General features: G+C 41.2%; 1 protein-coding gene across 1 annotated transcript in view; it reads right to left on the bottom strand.

Annotated features, from left to right (window-relative positions):
* ppp2r5a (protein phosphatase 2, regulatory subunit B', alpha isoform) overlaps positions 1 to 20548 on the bottom strand; it is a 136335-nt gene that overhangs the window by 61710 nt on the left and 54077 nt on the right. Inside the window, exons 2-4 of the mRNA XM_005160442.6 lie at positions 14897 to 15093; positions 14695 to 14796; positions 13966 to 14058 (exon numbers count right to left, since the gene is read on the bottom strand). Coding sequence (XP_005160499.1) covers positions 13966 to 14058; positions 14695 to 14796; positions 14897 to 15093 — 392 coding nt within the window. The remainder of the gene's footprint in view (positions 1 to 13965; positions 14059 to 14694; positions 14797 to 14896; positions 15094 to 20548) is intronic.

Raw genomic sequence — 20548 nt, 5'->3', positions numbered from 1 at the left:
CCGACCTCATCCGTACCTCTTTCTCCCCAGCCGGGACTGGGTTCTTCTTTGTTTAAAATAAGGATGGTTCTCTGCGCCCTTGTATTGACTACAGAGGCCTTAATGACATTACTGTTAAGAACAGGTATCCTCTGCCTTTAATGTCTTCTGCCTTTGAGTTATTGCAGGGAGCCAAAGTCTTTACTAAACTAGACCTCCGTAATGCCTATCACCTGATCCGGATACATGAGGGGGATGAGTGGAAGACTGCGTTCAACACACCAACGGGGCATTTTGAATACCGAGTTTTACCATTCTGGCTCACCAATGCCCCTGCAGTCTTCCAGGCCCTGGTGAATGATGTGCTGAGAGACATGGTAAACAGATTTGTCTTTGTGTACCTTGATGATATTCTTATCTTCTCTGAGTCGGTGCTACAGCGGCTGTTGGAAAACCAGCTGTATATAAAAGCGGAGAAGTGCGTGTTCCACAGCAAGTCTGTTTCGTTCCTAGGGCATATTGTCTCAACGGAGGGTATTAAGGCTGATCCCGCTAAGGTAAGGGCCGTTGCCAAGTGGCCAGTCCCTGACTCTCATAAGGCTCTGCAGTGGTTCCTTGGATTTGACAACTTCTATAGACAGTTCATCCAGAACTTTAGCTCGGTCGCTGCACCCTTAACGGCTCTCACCTCACCTAAGGTACCGTTTATATGGCACAGTCAGGCACAGGAGGCCTTTGATGTTCTCAAGTCCCATTTCATCAATGCTCCTGTCCTTTGTCTTCCAGATCCTAAACGGCAGTTTATCATTGAGGTGAATGCCTCGGAGGTCGGGATAGGCACGGTCTTGTCTCAGCGGTCCTCTAGGGATGGGAAGGTGCATCCGTGTGCCTTCTTCTCTCACAGTCTGAGCCCAGCCAAGCGAAACTATGACATTGGTAACAGAGAGCTGCTGGCTGTCAGGCTGGCCCTGGGTGAGTGGCGCCACTGGTTGGAGGGGTCGGCACAACCGTTCTTGGTCTAGACGGACCACAAAAATCTAGAATATATCCGTTCAGCCAAGAGATTGAGTTCCCGTCAGGCCCGATGGGCACTCTTCTTCGGACGCTTTAATTTTTCTCTCTCGTACCGGCCTGGTTCCAAGAATATAAAACCTGATGCACTCTCCCGCCTGTTTGATGTACCAGGAGGAGAGGCTACCCATAAAGCCATCCTTCCTAGAGAGGTGGTGGTGGGGGCTCTCTCCTGGGATATCGAACGGCGGGTAGAAGAGGCCGTGCGAGGAGGGGGAGCTCCAGAAGGTTGTCCAGAGGGAAGGCTATTTGTGCCAGCCAGATTAAGATCCAAAGTCCTCCAGTGGGGTCATGAGTCCAGAGTAGCCTGTCACCCAGGAGTCCGGAGATTGCTGGTTAATATCCAACAGCGATTTTGGTGGCCTTCAATGGCCCAAGACGTCAGACAGTTTGTATTGGCTTGTTTTGTATGTGCCCAGAATAAGACATCTAATTGGCCACCCATTGGTCTGTTATGTCCCCTTCCCATTCCCTCTCGACCCTGGTCACATGTGGCTCTTGATTTTATCACTGGCCTACCCCTATCGAGAGGTAACACTGTAATCTTAACAGTGGTGGACCGTTTCTCTAAAGCGGCCCATTTTATCCCTTTACCCAAACTCCCATCAGCCAAGGAGACTGCTCATGTGGTAGTTGACCACGTCCTCCGGATTCATGGCCTTCCAGTGGATGTGGTCTCTGACAGAGGACCCCAATTTGTCTCCCGGTTTTGGAAAGAGTTCTGTAGACAGATCGGGGCCTCTACGAGTCTGTCCTCAGGTTTTTACCCCCAGACCAATGGGCTAACTGAACGAGCCAATCAGGATCTTGAAAGAAGTCTCCGCTGTCTGGTGTCTCAAAATCCGGGCTCTTGGAGCCAGCAGTTGTCTTGGATTGAATATGCCCACAACTCCCTGCCGGTAGCTTCTACAAGTATGTCCCCTTTCCAATGTTCTGTTGGTTATCAACCCCCTTTGTTCCCCGCTCAGGAACCCGATGCCGGTGTTCCGTCTGCCTTGGCTTTTGGCTAAGGAGGCCTTGGCCCAGGCTTCCAGAGGGACTAAGAGGGCGGCTGACCGCCACTGGACTCCTGCTCCCCTTTTTGTTTGTGGTCAAAAGGTTTGGCTGTCTACAAGGGACCTGCCTCTCCGTGTGCCTTCTCGTAAGCTGGCACCCAGGTTCATTGGGCCATACCGAATCACTAAAGTCTTGAGTCCAGTGGCGGTTCGGCTCAAGCTTCCTTGCACTCTTGGTCAGGTTCACCCTGTTTTTCATGTTTCCAGGGTAAAGCCTGTTATCCAATCCCCACTCAATCCTGTTGCTTCCCCGGCTCCACCTCCTCCTCGTCTAGTGGACGACACTCCGGTATATAATGTGAGGAGACTCCTTGACCGGAGACGTCGTGGTCTGGGTTTCCAATACCTCGTGGACTTGGAGGGCTATGGTGTGGAGGAGAGGTCTTGGATTCCGGCACGGGACATCTTGGACCGGTCATTGATCGTGGACTTCCATCGGCAGCGAGGTGAGCCATTTCTGGGGGCACCAGGTGGCACCCCTGGGAGGGGGGTACTGTTATGGAATGACTTACCTGTTTGTGTTGTCTTTGTGTGTTTGGAGCACGTGGGTTTTGTTTTGACAGCTGGCCATGTGCTCCTTGTCCGCGTGCTTTTTGTTTCCCCGCCTTAGAGACCTGGTAATCAATTTGCGATTCTCTCCTTAACCTGTTGCTGCTTGATTTCTCCCCTATTTAGTCTCCTCTCATCTCTTGTCTTTCATCAGTCAGTTTCACATGCTCGTGAGGCTTGTACGTTGATTCTATTGTGAGTGATCTGTCTTGTCATGTCCTGTTTCCCCAGACTCCAAGCTCCAGCTTGTTTTGGTTTTGTTTTTTCTCTCCCTCCTTTGTTTTGATACTTTGCCCCGTCATCCGGCTCGCTGCGGTTTGGTCTGGCTGTCTCGATCTCGCTACTGAATCTCCACCATGGGAGAATGCCCAGCTGTACCCGTAAGGCTCTTCTTCTCCTGTGTTGGCCGAGTGTTTGGTATCGCTCTCACGCCCCCGGCGGTAATATCCGGAACTCACCTGATCCTTTTCATCTCTCCTTCTGTTGCCCAGTCAAGTCTTGGGAGCGTTCTCCTGCCATTTGGTAGTAGCGCCCGGAACTGCGCCGATTTCTGAGTTCAGCCTTTTTGAGTTTTGAACTGCCTTTTTGAGGATATATTGTGTTTTTTTTTTTTGAGAAGAATAAATTTGTTTCACCTGCTACTGAATCTGTTTCCTTTCTACCCTGACAAACTCCTGTATAGTAGTCCTTTACCATTCTGACACTTTATGACAGTGGTCCCCAACATTTTTCTAACTGCGGACTGGTCAACGCTTGACAATTTTACTGCCGACCTGGGGGTTGAAAAAATAAAAATAATAATAAACGTGAATCCACTGTGTACTCATATGGAACTTTATTAGCACATTGCTCCAACATTGCAATGCTATTATAACATTAGGAGGTAATAACTTTATTAACACATTGCTTTAACAATATAACATATTATAACTGTGCGTAACACTAAATCAATGGGAGCCCTGAGCTTGTTTCTTTGCAGCGAGATGGTACCATCTGGGGGTAATGGCAGAAGGAAGATTGCTGGAAAGAGCGCGTGCACGTCTAGAACGTGCTGACGTGAGACGTCTGCTTAAGCCAATCAGAACAGTCAGACGCATTCACATCCACGCGGTTTATGAGAATAAAAGCCTTTGAATATTTTTAAAGAAACATTTAGCTGCTAGAAGTTAGTCAGATTAATGCCAACCGTGTAAACAATTATCGATAAGATGCTTATGATAAGCCGTTGTTTGTTGACCTTTAAGCTTTGCGTGTGCCTGTGCCAGTGAAACAGCCCGTGAGCGCCAGCACACACACATATCATGTACATCTCGACATGAGAAAGTGTTTCTCTATATGTTTTCATCGAAGTTGTTCACAATACTGATCCATCCACAGAGTTTGTGATGTAGTCAAATGTTTACAAATACAAGCGCAGCCGTTTAGAAGTCATTTTTGGATAATGATGTCAGAATTACCGGTATTTTGGAATGTATGTGTAAATGCTCTTTTCCGGAAATATTCCGTAACGCCCTCGCCTGTGTGAACAGCGCATTTTTTCATTTACCGGTAAAGTCATTCTGGAAATTTTCCATATATTTACCGGTATCACTGTGTGAAAGAGACTATTGACACCCGAAGTGTGTTGCTTGTGTCCAGTCTACTCCTTTGCCTTGTTTTGGTGGCTGTCACTGCAGAAAACCCCACTTCACACAGATAGGATGTTGGAAATGGCAACAGGGTTTTCAGCGATGTGTTAGCGATCTCTGGGTATTCCGCCATGATTTTAATCCAGAGCACCAGCAGAGTTGTTGTCTTGAACACTGTTTTAAGGCCACCGCCATTTGCGATCTCCAGCAGTTGGTCTTCTTCTTGCACGGACATGCTGGATTCTGCTGGTTTGTTGACAAATTGGTCACGTATACATTCCTTGGCCGTTTGTGGGTCCTTTGAGGTTGGGAAGTAGCGCTCAAACTCCTTTAACAGTGAAGACTGGTGATCGTGCACCAGCTTGGTGAGTGAGGGCGCAGGCTCAGTCCAAGTGTGCCGCAAGCCTGGTTTTGAATGAAGGTCTCGCCGTTAGATCGCCCCCTAGGGGCTGGCTGCAGTACAAGTCATAAAGCCCGCCTCCTCCGTGTTAATGAATGAGACTTGAGCCCAAATAAAAAAATTAATTACACTTGCAATAAAATGTCCCGAAAGATGGTTCTGGTCGATTAAGGCACTGACTATCATGCTGAAATAGGTCCAGATCTTCATTTTTGTAAACAGTTTGTTTTTTCGCAGTAATTTAATGCTGGGCGTGTCATCGTGATTGACAGCTGTTATTGACAGTTTCTCAAAGCAGACCGTCTGAGCTTCGGCAGGAGACTGAAGTGTTATTATTCGATTTCTGTGTTATTTTACCATGATATAATGAGTTCAGCAGTAAACTATACATTTTGACATACAGTACAGGATCTGGTGAAACACAGTTTATTCTGTAAGGTCAGGGCTTTTTTCGGACTTTATTAGTTTGCTGATACACGCCTAGCCACCCAGATAGCAAAATATACTCGGGTCAGTTCCGGTTGGATTCTCGCCTGCCAGAGAGTTACCCCCTTCCCCGGCTCCGTCTGCTGGACCCACTCGGGCCAGATTCCTATGGACACACTGCCCGATTCCGCCCCGAGTCAATCGGGGCAAATGCGGCGGCCGTTAACCGAAACTCCCGCCGCATCCGAGCCGCAGTCGGCCCGCGAGTATGTGCGCTGTGGCCGGGGAGCTGGCGCGATTGAATCTTTATTATATAAAACCTCACCTTTGTTAATGTTATTGCAACCATTTGTGTTGATATAACAGAAAACGCAGGCTACTATGTAAACGCAAAGTGTAAGCACCGAGTTTATCCTTTGAATAAAACGCAAACATAACCAAAAAATTATAAACAATACAAGCGATGTTGCAGCAGCTGACATCAGTTATGCATTAATACTGCCAAGTTTTTGTACAAATTGATGAATTGCAGGGTTGTGATGTGTAAATATATTTAGAAATCTTGGTAACACTTTACAATGAGGTTCATTAGTTAATGCATTTACTAACATGAACTAAACATGAACAACACTTGTACAGCATTTATTAATCATAATTGAACATTTACAAATGCATTATTAACATGCTTGTTAACATTAGTGAATGCACCATGAGTTAACATGAACAATGAACTACTGTATTTTTATTAACTAATGTTAACTAACATGAACAAATACAGTAGTGAATGTATTGTTCATTGTTTGTTCATGTTTATAAATGCATTATTTAACATTAACTAATGAACCTTATTGTAAAGTATGACCGAAATCTTGCTGTATTCATCTTCTAAACGCACGATTTTCCCGCATGGTAAATGGTTATCTATGGTGTGTAGGCTATATTTTGGGTCCTGTTGATTGCTAATTAAAAATAAAAACTTTTCTAAAAAATGTATGTGTTGTTTATATGTTTTTGTTCATATTTTACAAGTGTTATTGTGGCGAGATGGATGCTTATTTTTCTCAAGTGCCACTAGGGGGCGCTGCTCCGACCGGTCCTTCCTATCGCTTCCAGACAATACTTCCGGGGGTCGGGAGGAAGCGGAAGGGCAGGTAAACAATCTGAGATTATAAAAGATGGAAAAAGGCCAGAGAAGGGGCTTCTTGTTGTTTTGGTGTCGGTCCTTGTATTTGCTGGCAAGAATTGGAGAAGGAGGAGAAGAACGGTGTGAGGTGGAGAGCTTGTTGATTTCAATGACTGTGTGAGGAAAAAACTGAGGGGTGGAAGCAATTCGTGGACGTGGTGACCAGGCGATCTCTCTAGTATTGTGTGCGGGGGGTCTGAAATTCTGATGGGAAAAGTGGACCTGTGCAGAACGGCTTCGGTGTCCCTGGGTCAGTAACTTTTGTCCATTTGCATCCATTCATACACCCACACATTCCACACACACATTACAACGTTATCACATAGGCTTTCTTTACATTTTTTCCCTCTCTTGTTTCCAGTCGATCAGCCACACATTATTATTGTTTGTTTGTTTGTTTGTTTTCTTTTGGGTTATCTAAACATTATTATTGAAGTGTTTGAATTGTTTGTTTGATGTTTCCTTTTGTTACCTAAGAAGTGCTAATTTTGACTATGATCTATGACTGAACAGTGATTAAAAGTATATATTTTGATTTAGAAAACCTTTTTGTTGTACTGCTTGTTAAAAATATACCAGTTAATTTAATTTAAAGTGTGTGTTGGGTTATCTTTATTTTCTTCTCTTTGTGTGTATGGTGGTTAAGTGTTTGCCGCGGCTATCCAGGGTTTTAATTTAATTTTTGGCAAGTTAATCTTGTCTGGCGCCCAAAGATTTATTAATTCTGGTAACTATTAATTTTTTTTTTTTTTGTTTGAGGTCCGCTGGCAGTGGGATTAAGGGACGTGTGAAAGCCAGCTAGTGCAGTACCCACGTGGACCAGCGGTTGAGCGTTCGGCTGCGGTGCAGGAGGTCCCGTGTTCGAATCCCGCAGAGTTCAGTTTTTGAGATTTGAATTATTTTTTTTTTTTCTTATTATAAACTGTATATAAGATTTATTTATTACAAACAACCACCGTCACATAAGTGCTAGGTGAGGTTTTATGTTTTTTAGAATCATTTTTACTAATTCACTCTCAGTTAGTGTGGGCTTCCATCGTTTACACATTGCTCTGTATGTAAAAGCAAAGTCTCTAATTGACTCTTTCTCTGCTTGTGTTCTAGTTCTAACCCTCTCTGCCAGCTCATCCTCATAGTCTTCTGAAAGGAAAGCTGAGAGAAAAGCAGTTTCAAACTCACTCCATGTGGAAATAGCAGAGCGAGCCACTTCCCACCAATCCCGGGCTGTACCGTACAGGACAGTGCGGAAGGTAGCTAGGATGTCTGGATCATCTAGAGGGTGTATAGCCAGTCAACTTCGAAGCCGTGTCCATACAGTGGATGAGTTGGTTAAACTGGGCCTTCAGCTTGAGAAGGATTATGTTCAGCAGTTACATTATGTAGAACATGTGACTCAACCCTCACCGCAAAGAATTGCCCCCAACCGAGTTGAGAAACCTCCAGTTTTGTGTTGGAGATGCAAAGGTCTGCATCCACCAGGTAGTTGTCCTCACTATTCCTCCTCTGTGCAAACCACTCAATCATCTAGTCACCCTCCTCCTACTGGAAATAAACGTTATTTTCAGACCCAAAAGCACGGAGGTAATCCATCTAACAATGCCATGTCTGTTACACTTCCTTCAAAGTCATTACCCAAGTCGACTGTTACTAAATCTGTGGTCATACCACAACAGCTGATAGTTCCAATTTACATTGGGGCTTGGAGAGGAAAAGCCATATTGGATACGGGTGCCAGTTACACTTTACTCCATGAGAGTTTGTGGAAGGAGATCGATCCCCAAGCCAGCCTCCATCCCTGGACACTTGGCCCACTCTATCTGGCCAATGGAGAAGCCGAAGTTCCTTTAGGATGGACGAATTTTGAAATCATATTGCATGACAAAGTTTTTCCTACTCAAGCTGCCATTCTCACTCCAAAAGCCTTGGCTTACTCTGTAGTCTTGGGTTTAGATTTCATTTATTCAAGTGGTCTACAGATTAATGTAGTTGACCAGACATACTCTTTTAAGTCCAACCCTAATGAAGAGTACCCTTTTCAACCTGGACATGCTAGTGTTCCTGTGGGAAGATCCCAACATTTGAACAAAAATGCACAAACCCAACATTCAAGTAAGACACTATCTCTGCTCAGCTCTATTCCTCCACCATTACCGTTTCCAGTAGTATCCCAACTTGCACCCAGTAGTGATGATCAAGCTCTGATTGAGATGGCTGTTGCCGAAGCACACTTACCACTAGAAAGTAAGCCACAGTTACTTCATCTTCTCCAGTCAAACCCAAAAGTCTGTACTCTTCAGCTTGGAAGAACCACTGTTCTTCAACATTGCATTTACACCACTCACCCAGTACCCGTTAAGCAACGTCCTTATCGGTTGACACCTGGAAAACAAGCCATAGTAGAGGAACAGATTGAAGAGATGCTAAAGGCTGGTGTCATCGAACAGTCTTGTTCTCCATGGGCATCTCCAGTAGTTCTTGTTCCTAAGAAAGACAACAGTCTTAGGTTCTGTGTGGACTACAGAAAATTAAATGCGATGACAGAAAGTGATGCTTATCCAATACCTAACATCACAGAGATTTTAGAGTCTCTTTCTGGAGCATCCACATTCTCATCCTTGGACCTCAACTGTGGATTTTGGCAGGTACCAATGGATGACAAAAGCAAGTTGATGACTGCATTCATCACCTCTAGAGGGTTATATCATTTCAATGTTATGCCCTTTGGACTGAAAAATGCTCCTGCTACCTTCCAACGTTTGATGGAAATCGTCCTGAGAGATTTACTTGGGAAAATTTGCTACGTCTATATTGACGACATTGTCATTTACTCACCCACCTTGACCCAACATCTTCACGACATCCAGACCATCTTGGAGAGACTGGAAAAAGCAGGTCTAACCCTAAACCTAAAAAAATGTTCCTTTTGCCTACCTGAAATTACCTTTCTAGGACACGTAGTGAGTCACCAAGGAGTTGCAGCTGACCCCAAGAAGGTAGAGGTCATTCACGCTTACCCAGTCCCACAAAACCTTAAGGATGTTCAGCGATTCTTAGGACTGGCAGGATGGTATCACCGTTTTGTACCAAATTTTTCACGCATTGCTGAACCACTGAATAATCTGAAAAAGAAAGGACGACAATTCAAGTGGGATTCACTATGCCAGCAAGCATTTGACAATCTAAAGTTCTGTCTTACCACACCTCCCATCCTGGGCCATCCAGATCTTAACATACCTTTTACTGTGTATACTGATGCCAGTGACTCAGGACTAGGGGCTGTTTTGACCCAGCGTAAAGAGCAGGGTGGCGAAGAAGTAATTGCTTATGCCAGTAGAACCTTGACTAAGGCAGAAGTGAATTACTCCACCACGGAGAAAGAGTGTCTGGCTGTGGTGTGGGCTTTAGACAAGTGGCAACACTACCTGGAACCTAGAATGTTTACAGTGGTTACAGACCATTCCGCTCTGCAATGGGTCATGAATTCCACCAAACCAGCCAGTCGACTCATGAGATGGGCCTTGCGCTTGCAACGCTATGATTTTGTGATCGAGTACAGAAAAGGACGGCTGAATGTTGCTCCTGATGCGTTGTCCCGTATGTATTCCATGCCAGGCTGTAACTTGTACACCACGCAAAAGGATCTGCCTGATTTCCCTGTCACCCCACAAACCATCTGGGAGGAACAACATCAAGACACAGACATTATGAAGATCTTTCAAGCTCTGGCCAAAAATGAGCAACAGGAACAAGCCCAGTACACTGTGTTGGAAGACAAGCTGTATCACATCACCCACCTAGCAGATGAAACTGTTCACTACAAAGTAGTCATTCCATCTACTCTTAGACCAACAGTACTAGAATGGTACCATGATACTCCCTTAAGCGGACACTTGGGAATTTACAAGACGTACAAGCGAATACAAGATGTTGCTTATTGGCCAGGAATGTGGACAGACATAAAAAAATATGTCAAAAATTGTGCCAAATGTCAAGTCACCAAATGGGACAACCGGAAACCTGCTGGCAAGTTACAACAAGTTACAACATCACGACCAAATGAGATGTGGGGAGTGGATATAATGGGTCCAATGCCGAAGTCTGGAAAACAAAATGAGTACTTACTCGTATTTGTCGACTATTTCTCCAAATGGGTTGAACTGTTTCCCATGCGGCATGCCACAGCACAGACCATTGCCACCATACTAAGACAAGAAATGTTGACTCGGTGGGGAGTCCCTGACTTCATATTGTCAGACAGAGGAGCGCAGTTTGTTTCTTCTTTATTCACAGAGCTGTGTGGAAAATGGAACATCACTCCAAAACTTACCACTGCTTATCACCCACAGACCAACATGACAGAAAGAGTGAATGACCAGGCGATCTCTCTAGTATTGTGTGCGGGGGGTCTGAAATTCTGATGGGAAAAGTGGACCTGTGCAGAACGGCTTCGGTGTCCCTGGGTCAGTAACTTTTGTCCATTTGCATCCATTCATACACCCACACATTCCACACACACATTACAACGTTATCACATAGGCTTTCTTTACATTTTTTCCCTCTCTTGTTTCCAGTCGATCAGCCACACATTATTATTGTTTGTTTGTTTGTTTGTTTTCTTTTGGGTTATCTAAACATTATTATTGAAGTGTTTGAATTGTTTGTTTGATGTTTCCTTTTGTTACCTAAGAAGTGCTAATTTTGACTATGATCTATGACTGAACAGTGATTAAAAGTATATATTTTGATTTAGAAAACCTTTTTGTTGTACTGCTTGTTAAAAATATACCAGTTAATTTAATTTAAAGTGTGTGTTGGGTTATCTTTATTTTCTTCTCTTTGTGTGTATGGTGGTTAAGTGTTTGCCGCGGCTATCCAGGGTTTTAATTTAATTTTTGGCAAGTTAATCTTGTCTGGCGCCCAAAGATTTATTAATTCTGGTAACTATTAATTTTTTTTTTTTTTGTTTGAGGTCCGCTGGCAGTGGGATTAAGGGACGTGTGAAAGCCAGCTAGTGCAGTACCCACGTGGACCAGCGGTTGAGCGTTCGGCTGCGGTGCAGGAGGTCCCGTGTTCGAATCCCGCAGAGTTCAGTTTTTGAGATTTGAATTATTTTTTTTTTTTCTTATTATAAACTGTATATAAGATTTATTTATTACAAACAACCACCGTCACATTATTTTTACCCCCCTATGAAGATAACAAATACCAACAACCCTGTTATGAGAGAATATATTATTTGTGCTCATATTAGTCTAACTCAGGCTAGAATGTATAAAAGATGGTTTATTTCTCCAGTCCAGCATGTATTGCTTTTATTAAAGTATAACAGCTTACATCACACAATTTTTAAACTGTATATTGTTCTGTGTTTTTAAACGTAAGTGTTTATATTTACATCAGCGAGCCTTTGTTATAGTGCAGATACCGGAGGTTAAGTGAGAAGTTCGGGGGGCATGGTTGATTTTACATCAAGCATTTGTTTGGCACTGACTCGGAAGCTCGATTTCGCGGCTCCTCCTCTGGTTACATCAGACAGTCCTTCTGCGCATGCCCAGGCTCCAATTTCAGCAGTCTTTTGCGACAGTTTGTGCCCGTCAAGCAGGGGTTTTGCCCTCAAAGTGTTTAATGGAAAACGAGGCGCCTCGTCCATATTTTTTACAGTCATTGGCTCAGTCTCATACAAAATCCCTGCTAATGTTTGAAACATGTCCAATATGCCTCTGTTCACGCGCCGTCCCCACAAATCCAGTTTGGCTTTAAATGCAGCTACTTTATCTTCCAAATTAAAGATAATTAATTCTTGTGTGGCCCGGTACTGATTGATCCATGGACCGGTACCAGTCCGCGGCCCGGGGGTTGGGGACCACTGCTCTATGACACTCAAATACCCTCTCAGCAAAGTCTAATGGTTGGGAATGACCTTTTTACAGTGTCTGGTATAATGTTAATGTTGTTTTCGTGTGATTTCATAGATGAATATTGCCACAGTAAAACACAGTGCAGTTACGATCTTATTGCCACATTATATCATCAAGATAACATGATATAGTTGCCTTCAGTGATCTCCTGAAAATAAATACCAAAAAATAACACAACTGAAATAACTACAGCAGTTGCTTTTGTCGATCTCATATGAAGCAAGAAATCGCAATGACAAATGATGATGTGTGCAGGTGTTGTAGTAGTGTCCAATTTCTTAAGGGTAAATTTTGAAGCCTTTTTGTAGGAGTACAAAAATAGAATTGGGATTGGGCCTCCATGATCGTTTAAGGCTGTATGGTGATTTCAGTCATCATACAGCTGATATCCTTCATTTTGTTATCAGTAACATGAAGTATATAAAAAGTCTCTGAGCCATTGCATGTAAAGATTTTGGACATCTTGGACATTTTTTAGGCTTCCCAAAGGTTTGCTGCATTTATAAAAAGCCCCATGTATTGAAGGGACAGGACTGATCACAAGACTGATTTTTGTACTTAGCCAATTAACATAGACACAAGAAAAAATTATGTAGTGACTGCAGATTGAAGAAAAATAGTGAAGCAAAAGTACCGATACAGCACTAAAAAAGTACTCAAGAGAAAGTAAAAGTACACATTTTTAAAACTACGAAGCAAATTAAAATTCCTGAGAAAAAATACTCAATTATAGTAGTTTGAGTATTTTTTAATTTGTTACTTAACACCACTGGTCGCTTCACAGCAAGAAGGTTGCTGGTTCGAGCCTCGGCTGTGACAGTTGCCATATTTGTGTGGAGTTGGCACATTCTCCCTGTGTTCATGTTGGTTTCCTCCGGGTGCTCCGGTATCCCCCCACAGTCCAAGGACATGCGCCAAAGGGTGAATTTGGGAAGCTAAAATTGTTTGTTGTGTATGTGTGTGAATAAGTGTTTATGGATGTTTCCCAGTGATGGGTTGCAGCTGGAAGGGCATCCGCTGTGTAAAACATATGCTGGCGGTGCAGGCAATGCAGCTGTGCATTTATACTTCTGCGTACTGTCTCTGTTGGTCTGCATTAAAACTTCCGAAACGCTAGCTGGTAGTGAGGTGTAAATGTTCCTCTGTGTTGAGTTTCTTCGCTTCTGTTTTGCTTTTCCTGAACACCTCCTGGTTGTACAAATGACTCATACTCGCTTATTTTGAGGCAGGAACCGGCAGACGTGCAACAACTTTAACTATGAGGTAAACACAAAACAAAACTTTCCATCTGGAGCTCCTTTACGGGACTCCACACTTGTAAACAATCGCTTGCGCCATTCACGCGGCTCTCAGTCCCGCCCAGACTCGACAGTGCTACCAAGCCGACCAATCACAGAGCTTGCGCTACTCGTTGTTCTGACGTGTAGTTACATTTTTTGAGAGGTGCACGTCAGTGACGCCGACGGCCACGGTGAAGGGCTATGCGTCAGCACGGTAGCATACGCTGGCGTTTGACGCAGAAGTATAAATCAGCCTTAAGCCGAAAAGAAAATGAATGAATGAATGAATGAATGAATGAATATATTTTAACTAGATGCTGCCATGTTAACTGAATGAATCTCCCATTGCCTGGGGGATGACAAATTATTCTATACACCTAATCCTATACACCTAAAAAAAATAGCTTCTTGTAATCCCAACAAAAATTCTTGTAACAAAAAAAACAAACAAAAAAAACAAACACACACAAAAGTACCTGTAGCACAAACTTCTGGTCAATATAACGTTTGGCAGTGCTTGGCTGGAAGTCTGGATTTTCAAGGAATCGAAGGAAAAACTCATACACCAACTGAAAAAAACACAAACAAAATACTATATTTAATGTTTTTTCTAATGCCTCCAACATTTAAAAACAGAATAGCCCACACACACAAATGCTATAGTATAGTATTTATAGTAAATACTACAGTGTTTTTGAAACTTTCACAATATGTAATATATATATATATATATATATATATATATATATATATATATGTAATATATATATATATATATATATATATATATATATATATATATATATATATATATATATATATATATATATATATATATATATATATTTCATATTTACAACACAATGCTAATGAATGTGACAGCATACTCTAATAACTATAGTAAAGTGATAAAATAAAATATATTTATAACTGTAAAATATATTGTAATACATTTAATTTTTACAACAGTGAACTGTGCTGTATTATGTAGTTAAAGAAAACTTACAGTATTGGGTAATTTTTATATTACTGTAAACATGTTCTCATAGCAACAATAGAATTACGACGATAGATTATTTCAAGTACTTTGGTATGGTTCAAAATCACTATAATATTTACTATAAGCTACTACAGTATTTTTGTCATGTGGAAGTTATAAATATTGACATTATATACATGTAAACAATGAGCCATCAGTCACTAACCTGCATGTGTGGCCAGGAGGCTTCAAGCGTGGGTTCATCTTCTTCTGGATCAAAGTCTGGGTTTTCACTGGGTGGAAGTGTTCTGAAAATGTTTGTGCTGACCTGTAAGAAAAAAACAACAGTGCCGAGTTTGCTTTGACCTGATTAAAATTGCTAGAACAAATAAATATAAAGGTTTAAATGATATCATGTAAAGGCTGACCATTGTGGTGATTTCGGGATAGACGGGCTCCACCAGAACGCCTCTGTTAGTGGACACATAATCCACGAGTTCGCTGAGAGTGGCCCGTTTGGTCTCTTTGCTCTTTAGGTCAGTCACTGTGTCGTAGAAGTCGAACAATTTGCAGCACTGCTGTAGCTTCTGCATGAACAGCTCATGCTGCTCTGTAGAAGATGCATCTGAAACAAAAAAGACATTTATTTGTTTCGACTAGAATAAAAGCAGTTTTTATTTCTTTAAAAACCATTTCAAGGTCAAAATTATTGTGACCTCTTGAATTTCATCTTAAATATTTTCGTTGTGTTCTGAAGATGAACAAAGATCTCAGGTATTAGAAACAAGTAATGTGAGTAATTAATAATACAATTTTCTTAAAATTTTTCTGGTGAACTAACCCTTTAAAAGAGTAATATTGTTGCTTTTAAATGTAGACAATATGTATATTTTTAAAAACATGGACAGTGTTGATCTAGAAAAAGGACAAGAATGTAAAATTGATAGTATCAGAACTTTAACGTCTGATTTCCTGTCCAATTATGTTTGAGTGTGTTTAGAACAGCTGAACGCTTGAATGGACAGGAATGTTGTAATCCAAACTTGGTAGTTTGTCCAACTCCAGTAATCAGGATGAACCCCTGGAGTAAGAGACGAGGCCATTCCACAGCTGCAGCACTTGCAAAGAAAACTCTTCCAACTGCACATGCTATTTGCTGTGTTTTTCTCTGTTTTCTATGCTTTCTATCCATCTTAAATTAACTGGAATACTTTATTGGGTAGCAAGAAACTGTTTGTTTTTTATTTACACCAACGTTTTGCCATCATTGCACACTTTTTTCCTACAATATCTAATATAATGTTTTTTTATTATTATTATTAGGTACACCTTACTAGTACTGGGTTGGACCCACTTTTGCATTTAGATCTGCCTTAATCCTTCATGGCATAGATTCATCAAGGTACTGGAAATATTCCTCAGAGATTTTGCTCCATATTGACATGATAGCATCAAGGAGTTTCTGCAGATTTGTCAGCTGCACATCCATGATGCGAATCTCCCTTTCTAACACATGCCAAATGTGCTCTATTGGATTGAGAACTGGTGACTTTGGAGGCCATTTGGACCCCAAATTCTGACCCTACCATCAGAATGTCGCAGCACAAACTAAGACTTATCAGACCAGGCAACGTTTTTCCAATCTTCAATTGTCCAATTTTGGTGTGTCTGTGCAAATTGTAGTGCCTACGAGAAGTCCCTAAGAGTACCTATTAAAGTGGCCTAATAAACTACTACCACCACAACACAACTGACACAACCTCTGTCATCTAAATGCACTCTGCCTCAAGAAAAATGTATAAAAAAAAAAAGTAAGGTGCTACCAAGTCTACCACTGTTACCCATGGAATTCAGTGGCATATTCAGTCTTTTGTATATATAAAGGATGTTCCGACGAGCAAACACATAAACTTTTGACCTCTGGCACTTCATGCACCACTGAGCCTTATTAGCTCATGTTTTGAGACCAGCTAAACCCTTTTAAGACTTCAATCCCACAGTCAGCCAATGCAGTAATTCCCATTACCAAACAGCTTGACACGACTATTTTCACCTTCATATCTGAAGCCTTTTTCCAACCTTCATAACAGAAGTATATACTGAAAAGAGGAAGGGACTAAACATTGACCCTATGTACACAACATCTTTTATCAACTGAGAAATCTAAATTCCCTTGTCTTTGTGACTTAAAAGTAGGCCCACACAAAATTTGCGCATGCAGAAATTTTCTTGTTTAAATGTTTGTAAATATATATTTCCATTTTTTAAATAATTTCAATAATATTATTGACAACTACAAAAATGTTCAATTTATTTTGTTTACAATACAGTTTTTAAAATCATATTTTCTTTTTTATCTATATATTATACAAAATACTTGCTCAATTAAGTGAATCTAATTGAATTTGCATTGTAAACATTAAATAAAAGCTAAAAATTTATTATTTTGTTTGTTTCATATATTAAGTTTTCAGTTCTGATACTCCAAAAATCATTCCGCATAAATCCACAGATTTTCTTTTACAATATTCTGTGCAGAAATAGCAAAAAAAACGTCTGCAGATTCTGTACAAAACAACTTGTAAGTTTTATAACTCAAATCTTGTTAGACTAAACAAAGCTTATATTAAACCCCAAAACACTTCATAATGTAACACTAGTCATGAGAAGCTAACCTTTTCAAAGTTTACGAAAATATAAAAACAAAAACTAATGCAAATAAATTTTTATCAAGTTGTTAGAGCAGCTGACCATCAGTGGCAAAAAGCTGACTAGTCATGTGGGTGTAATGTTCAATATGTCTATACGCTAAATCAATTGTCAATTTTGTATACCAATTTCATATGAATTCCCATTTATTTCCAAGTCCAAAAATACAAGTAAGCTTAAACTTTTTTTTTTTTGCAAATTAAAGAAATTTTTATTCACAATTTGGCATTTTCATCACTTGTGATACTCCAATGTGCATTCTTATCAGGTAATACAGATGATATGACAAAAAAAAAATAAAATACTTCAATTCATTAAACGATTTACATCGATTTTAATTATTTCAATCATTTTTTGACTTCTATTTTCCCCCTCTTTTTCTAAAATTTTTACTATAAAAAAAAAAAAAAGAATGGAAAACTTATTAAGTAGGTTGAACACCAAATGCGCTGCTCAGCGCAGCAACATGACATGTCGGAAGTATCACACACCAAACGTGCACATTCGCATGCTATTTAAAACAAAACAATTCAGATGGCACTTTGTGGTGCGGCAGAAATATAAACAGTGTGGTAGCTGAGCCCTCTATTAGAGTACTCTAATAGAAATCTTTGTTTACAATTCTACAATGAATGGCACTGTGGCAAGGCCAAGCGGCGCATCAGGTGTGCAACGCCCTTTAGTCTACTTTACTTGTTAAAAAAATTATAAAAAATTAACAAAAAAATCAACTGTGAACTTAAAAACAAAAGTAGGCATGGGACGATAACCGTTTTCAAGGTATACTTGCGTTTGGAAAAGTCAAGGTTTTAAAACTGCCAAAATTTTCTGCTATACAGTGCCTATACTGTTTTTAGAACAACAGTATCTCCAGCAGAAAAGTTATCAAAAGATATCATTTTAATTTGTAAAGCAATCTGTTTTTGAAACTAATAAAGACAGCAGAAGTCAATGATTTTATTTGAATTATTTTACCTGACATGTTTACTGCTCCAAAATATTATACATTTTCTTCTCAAAATAAAATATATTGTGTTCAAAGAGAAGAAAAAGATTTAGTTTTTTATCCAGACATTTAAAAATAGTTTTATTTAGAACAGTAATCTGTAATGACGACTCTGAGAAATGTGGATCCATTTGCAAGCTTTTATTTAAACACAGCAAGGCAACACAGTGAATCAGACAGCCAAGGACAAACAGCATATACTCAGGAACAGTAATACGGGCTATGGTCAAGGCTGGCAGCATACAGTCAGGAACGATGATACAGGCATTGATCAGGGCAGGCAGCAAGTGATCAGTAAACAGGGAATAAGGCAGTCGGTAAAAGAGAGGCAATCAGAAGGTATAGGAAACACAAATGTTTGATAGCAAAACAAGAATTTGCACTGAGTTTTCTTCTTCTTCTTTGATGTTTAACAGCATCCAACTTTAATGGTGCATTGCCGCCCCCTTCTGTACTGGAGTATGGACTGGATTTGGACAGAGATAATTTGTCAGGGTTCTGCCACTCCGGTCTTGTAAATTCTTGTTTTGGTGGCAGATCTCGGACACTACCCGTGTCTGGTCCTGTTTCTGTCTCTGTGTGCGCGCGCACCGTCGTGGGTGTACGCAGAGTGTGCGCACTCCTGCTTGACGCGGCCGCGCACGCGCTCTGCGTCCCTCAGACGCGTGCGCTCTTGTATTCGTGTTTGTGTTTTCGTCTGTCAGCAGCGTGGTGTTTCATTCCCAGCGTCTCAGTCTTGTTGGTTTCGGTTTTGGTCGGCGCTGGGATGAAGCATGCATGCTGCATGTGTGAGCGCACGGTGAGTGTTTTCATTCATCGTGTGCTTGTGTCTTGCGTCTTTTGTCAAAGCACGTGGCTCGGTGTTTACATTGTGGTCACATGCTCTTGTCGTGTGCTTCAGTGTTGTGTTATGTGAGCGCATGGCTTGTATTGTCTCTCTGTGTCATGCGCTCTCCCGTCTATTGTCTTGTCCCACCCACCTTGTTATCTTGTTTGTAATTATTATTTTCACCTGTCCGCCTGTTTGTTTATTGGTTTGTCTTTCCTATTTATTCTCCTAGTGTGCTCTGTTCTGTGCTGGTCCGTTGTTGATTGTTTCCTTCCCTGTTGTACGTGATTTGCTGTTTCTGTTCTACAACAGTGGTTAAGTTGTGTGTCTGCCAAGTTCCAGATTCTTGAAGTGTAGTTGAGTGTATAACCATGTCATGTTTTTCCCCACATTGGGAGATTTGAGTTTTGTTTTTGTTTTATTTTTTCAATAAATTCTTCATTCCCCGCATTTGGGTCCTCGCCTCCTCTTCATCACCCCCATTCCCTGACATAATTACTGTACCCTCTTATTTGTATTCACCTCTACACACTTTTCTTATTTTTACTCTTTTCACACCTTAACTATACATATTACACTCTATATCCTATTTGCTAAACCAGTGACCTTTAAGAAATATAATAACTGTGACTTAATGTCTCTTGATGTTTTTCCTAATATATCCTTGAAGGGTCACGAAACATCAAAACACATTTTTTGAGCTGTTGACAGTCGTATATGTGTCCCACACTGCTAAAAACACTATTAAGACACCTATATTTCACTAAAAAGTGTAAATTGGTTGTTTTTGTGTTATTTCAAGCAAATTCGTACTTCCGGTTTGAAACGAATTTTTGAAGCTGCGTCACGACCATGACATAATAGCGTTGTATTCCAGCGTGCAGACTGGGTGTCTGTGCCAGAGTGTGTCTTATTACGTCTTACAGTGTGATGCATTAATGCATGAGTAAGGCTTGGTTCAAACCAATCAGCGCGCTCTATTGTGCAACTTCATTAATATTCATTACTATTACCGTGTTTACAGGACAGAGACGCCACGTTGTGTTGGCAAAACAAGCGTGAAGTGTTGCTTTTATAGTTTGCTGCAGTTAAGTTTCGTTTTCATTTTCTCTCTGTGAGAGCTCAGAGTCACGTGTGGATTAACAGTGTACGCGACGCTTGACAACAATAACTTACGTGTCTAAGGTGGAACATTGTTTACCTGAGAGCTGTTCTCATCTGCAAACGCTGAGATCTGGATTCGCTTGTAGTATTCTCTTCATAAAGACGCGGCTCTAGTTGCTGGTGATTGTCCTGTCTCTACAGATTTGGTAAGTGAGCGACCAGTGCTCTTTGTTTATTCAGTTTGTTCGTATCTAACAAACTATTGCACAGAGTGTAAACACGTTAGAACCACAACCAAACCTTAACCTCGTGTAGGGTTTTCTCCGCATTTAGTGACCGGAATAACACACGCGGCTTTCTGACACTACCTGCCATGTGCATCTAAGTTTCTGGGAAATGCGGAGGTTTTTTTTCTCTCATTCGCCGTGCGGT

The sequence above is a fragment of the Danio rerio genome, chromosome 20 (genome assembly GCF_049306965.1).
Source record: "Danio rerio strain Tuebingen ecotype United States chromosome 20, GRCz12tu, whole genome shotgun sequence".
In the NCBI taxonomy this organism is placed as follows: Eukaryota; Metazoa; Chordata; class Actinopteri; order Cypriniformes; family Danionidae; genus Danio; species Danio rerio.
This window is presented reverse-complemented; position numbering and strand designations above follow the sequence as displayed.